Source organism: Rhagoletis pomonella, unplaced genomic scaffold (assembly GCF_013731165.1).
Source record: "Rhagoletis pomonella isolate Grant_MI unplaced genomic scaffold, Rhpom_1.0 Rhpom_scaffold_00009, whole genome shotgun sequence".
In the NCBI taxonomy this organism is placed as follows: Eukaryota; Metazoa; Arthropoda; class Insecta; order Diptera; family Tephritidae; genus Rhagoletis; species Rhagoletis pomonella.
The window spans coordinates 23,718,613-23,721,645 of NW_023458563.1; the positions used below are offsets into that span (position 1 = coordinate 23,718,613).

The following is a 3,033-nucleotide window of genomic DNA, read 5'->3' on the forward strand; positions in this document are numbered from 1 at the left end:
AATTTAAGTTGCAACTTTGTTAGTTTCGACTTAGTTGCTGGACTATGCATACGCGCCAATGCTTTTTCGAGCAAGCGTCTTAAAATATTCTTCCTAAATATGTCAGGTATGCGGACTAAATCTAAAGAAGTATTTTTAAGCATGATAAAAACATAGCAAGGTAGAACCGTTCTCTCAATTTGTCGGCCATGATTTTTTTTTTGAAGTTTGCCAACATTTTAAAATCATATAAAAGTGAAAATAAAAAATTGAAATGGTTCGAAATTGTTGTTGCTTGAGATTAAAAATGAAAATGTGTGTGTGAGTTTGTGAGAAAATTTAAAAATTAAATTGTTTTGAAACGTCAAGAATTTTAAAAGTGACTCTCAGCGGTTATACCTTACTATATTTTTATCATGTTTTTAAGCATGTCTCGCTGTGATTACGACGTCTATGTTCTTGTCGAAACATGGCTTAATAGTGGTGGTCTCAGTATCAGCCCTATTCTGCATTTCGACTCGAATCGAAATTTTCTCCGTTTGGCAACTTTGGTATTCTGCGTTCCGTTTCCTTTCGATCAATCTTCGAAATTTACGATTATACCTATTCTACATTTCGATCGTAGTTCCGTTTTTCTAAGTTGCAAATTTGTTGACGGAGAACGTTTCAATTGTTAATTTCGTGGGTTTAAATAATAAAATTTTATAAAAAATTTAAGTGAAATATACTATGCATGATTGTAAGTCATCATAAATGAATTTTCTCGATTTCAGAAAGTTGTCAGTTTAGTCAAAGTTTTTTTTTTTTTTGGATAATGCAAGGTATCAGCTGAAGCAAATAAATATAAAAGCAAAGCATTCAAAATGACACGAAAAAGTGAAAATTTAATTGTATGAAATAACATACAAAAACGCAACGCTGAAACTACTTTTCGAGCAATTTTCGAGTTTAAGGGTATCACCTAATTACATTTTCAATGCCTTTCAAATGAATCATTTTCATTTAATGATTACTATTTATAATTGTTTTTATTTGTGTAAGCGCCAATCTATTGTTATAATTCATGTAATTCCTAACGGAATCATTGCGGCCCAGCTGACAAGGCACGGAATAAATACTACCAAACTTGCCTAGAACACCACTTTCACATGTAAGGTCTACATAAAGCCAATGAGTGGTCAACGCCAAAAACCACTTTTATCACTTGTCCGTTTACCGCCGTTTTGAAGGGGAAAAATTGGTATTTTTTGTGACCTAGTCCAAGGTGCCCAAACCGATTCTTACCCCACATGAAGAGATCAACGTCAGAGTTGATTGCTCCCATATGAAATACTCCACAACCAATTGAAATAACACGAGATTTTTCCCTGAAAGCATTGCGTCCGAACAAGAGTGGCTGTAAGTGCTGGGGTTTAGATGTCTGCTCAACATAGGGTCCGAATCCGAGGATTCCATTCCCCCACGTATAAACCAAACCGTCTTCATTTAATGCCATGCAAAACGATCCTCCTGCTGCGATGTCTATCACCTTTCCAATGCGTTTTGTTAGCGTCAATAAACGTGGTTTATTAATTTGACACTCAGCGCTTTCGCTATTATCTAGTTGTCCGTATTCGGAATTTCCCCAACCAAAAATCTCTCCTTTGTCGTTTAAAGCCAAAACGCAATCGGAAGCGCAGCTTAACTTTACAATACGTTCACCAGCAATGTCACCTTTGGCTGGTTCGATTTCAAAATTTGAGTCATAATTTCCTTTCCCTGTTTGCCCATCTGCGCTCCAGCCACAACTATATACACACCCCATTCGTGTAAGAAACATTGTGTGATCTTGTCCACATTCTACAGAAACTATTTCATCATCTGCTCCGCAAATTTCTTTTTCAGGTATACGATATATTAGCGCGCTTTTGTGATAGTCTTCATTTTCTATAATCGGTCGTCCGCACTGACCATAGGAATTGTTACCCATAGAAAATACCGTTCCATTTTGTGTAACTACAATCAAATGTGCTCGACCAGCAGACATGCATCGCACTTGCAAATCTGCATTGGTTTCATGTTCCAGACGACGTATGTAGGTTTATTGCTGTGGGATATATTAAAACATCTAAGTTTTTTGGTTCTCCACTACCACCTTTAAATTGAAATCCCAGCTGAGAGTCTGTATTTAAACCAGTTCCAAAAAGTGTTTGACCATCAGAGCGTTGCACAGCGAAAGCAGAAAAACCATAACCAGCTGCAATATCAGTTATATCTGTGTTAACGGAAAACTGCATTCTTGACGGATGATGTACCATTTCTGTGTACCGCTGCTTCGCTTTTTTTAACATTACTTTGCAGTCCCAACGCTCCAGTCTCTTGAAATCCCCAAGCATACACTCGACGTTTGTTAGGATCAGACACTTTAGGAGTGTAAGCTAAAACATACATAATTCATAAACATATTTTAAGAAATACCATAACGTGAACCAACTTAAAATTTTTGATTTATCTTGCATTAAGGCAATCCGTTTTGCCTTAGCAGTATAACGACGAATCTGTGTAACATGTATTTTATAAAAATTTCGCCACATTTTCATTTGCGAACGTAATATGAATTATATTCAATATTTCATAAAAAAGATATTCTTAACAGGACCTAAATTATTACTTTTTTTTGGGTTTTGGGTAGGTTGGCCGGTTTATATAAAACCACCGCCAGGTTATTCCTCTGCTTTCAAAATATATATCTTAGTATGTTGTATTCCAAGTGTTGTATTCAATTGTCGCTCCACTGATACACGATGGTAATACCGCTAAGGGCCAGAACCACGTGCAAAAGTTTCTGCTTATGTATCAAACGTCGTATTACTTTCAATGATTAATCAATTATAACAAATTAAAGTGTACTGTGATTTAATGGTCCACAAGTAACCAGGTTATTCCTCCAATTGTTCGGTATGTCAATGTATTAAAGATTAAAATTTAAATGGCTGGGAACAAAGTCCTCACGTCGCCAGGTTATTCCTTCAATTTGGTAATTTTTTGTATTTTAATGGCAGGGAGCTATGTCCT

At 36.0% G+C, this 3,033-nt stretch overlaps 1 protein-coding gene across 1 annotated transcript; it reads right to left on the minus strand.

Moving 5' to 3' along the window:
* Positions 1-992: 992 nt before the first annotated feature.
* LOC118745647 (RCC1-like G exchanging factor-like protein) lies at positions 993-2,625 on the minus strand. Its single transcript, XM_036479192.1, is given in 4 exon segments — positions 993-2,050; positions 2,052-2,303; positions 2,305-2,381; positions 2,453-2,625. Coding segments are annotated over 4 exon segments (1,362 nt in total). The 5' UTR covers positions 2,559-2,625; the 3' UTR covers positions 993-1,123.
* Between the last annotated feature and the right edge of the window lie 408 nt (positions 2,626-3,033).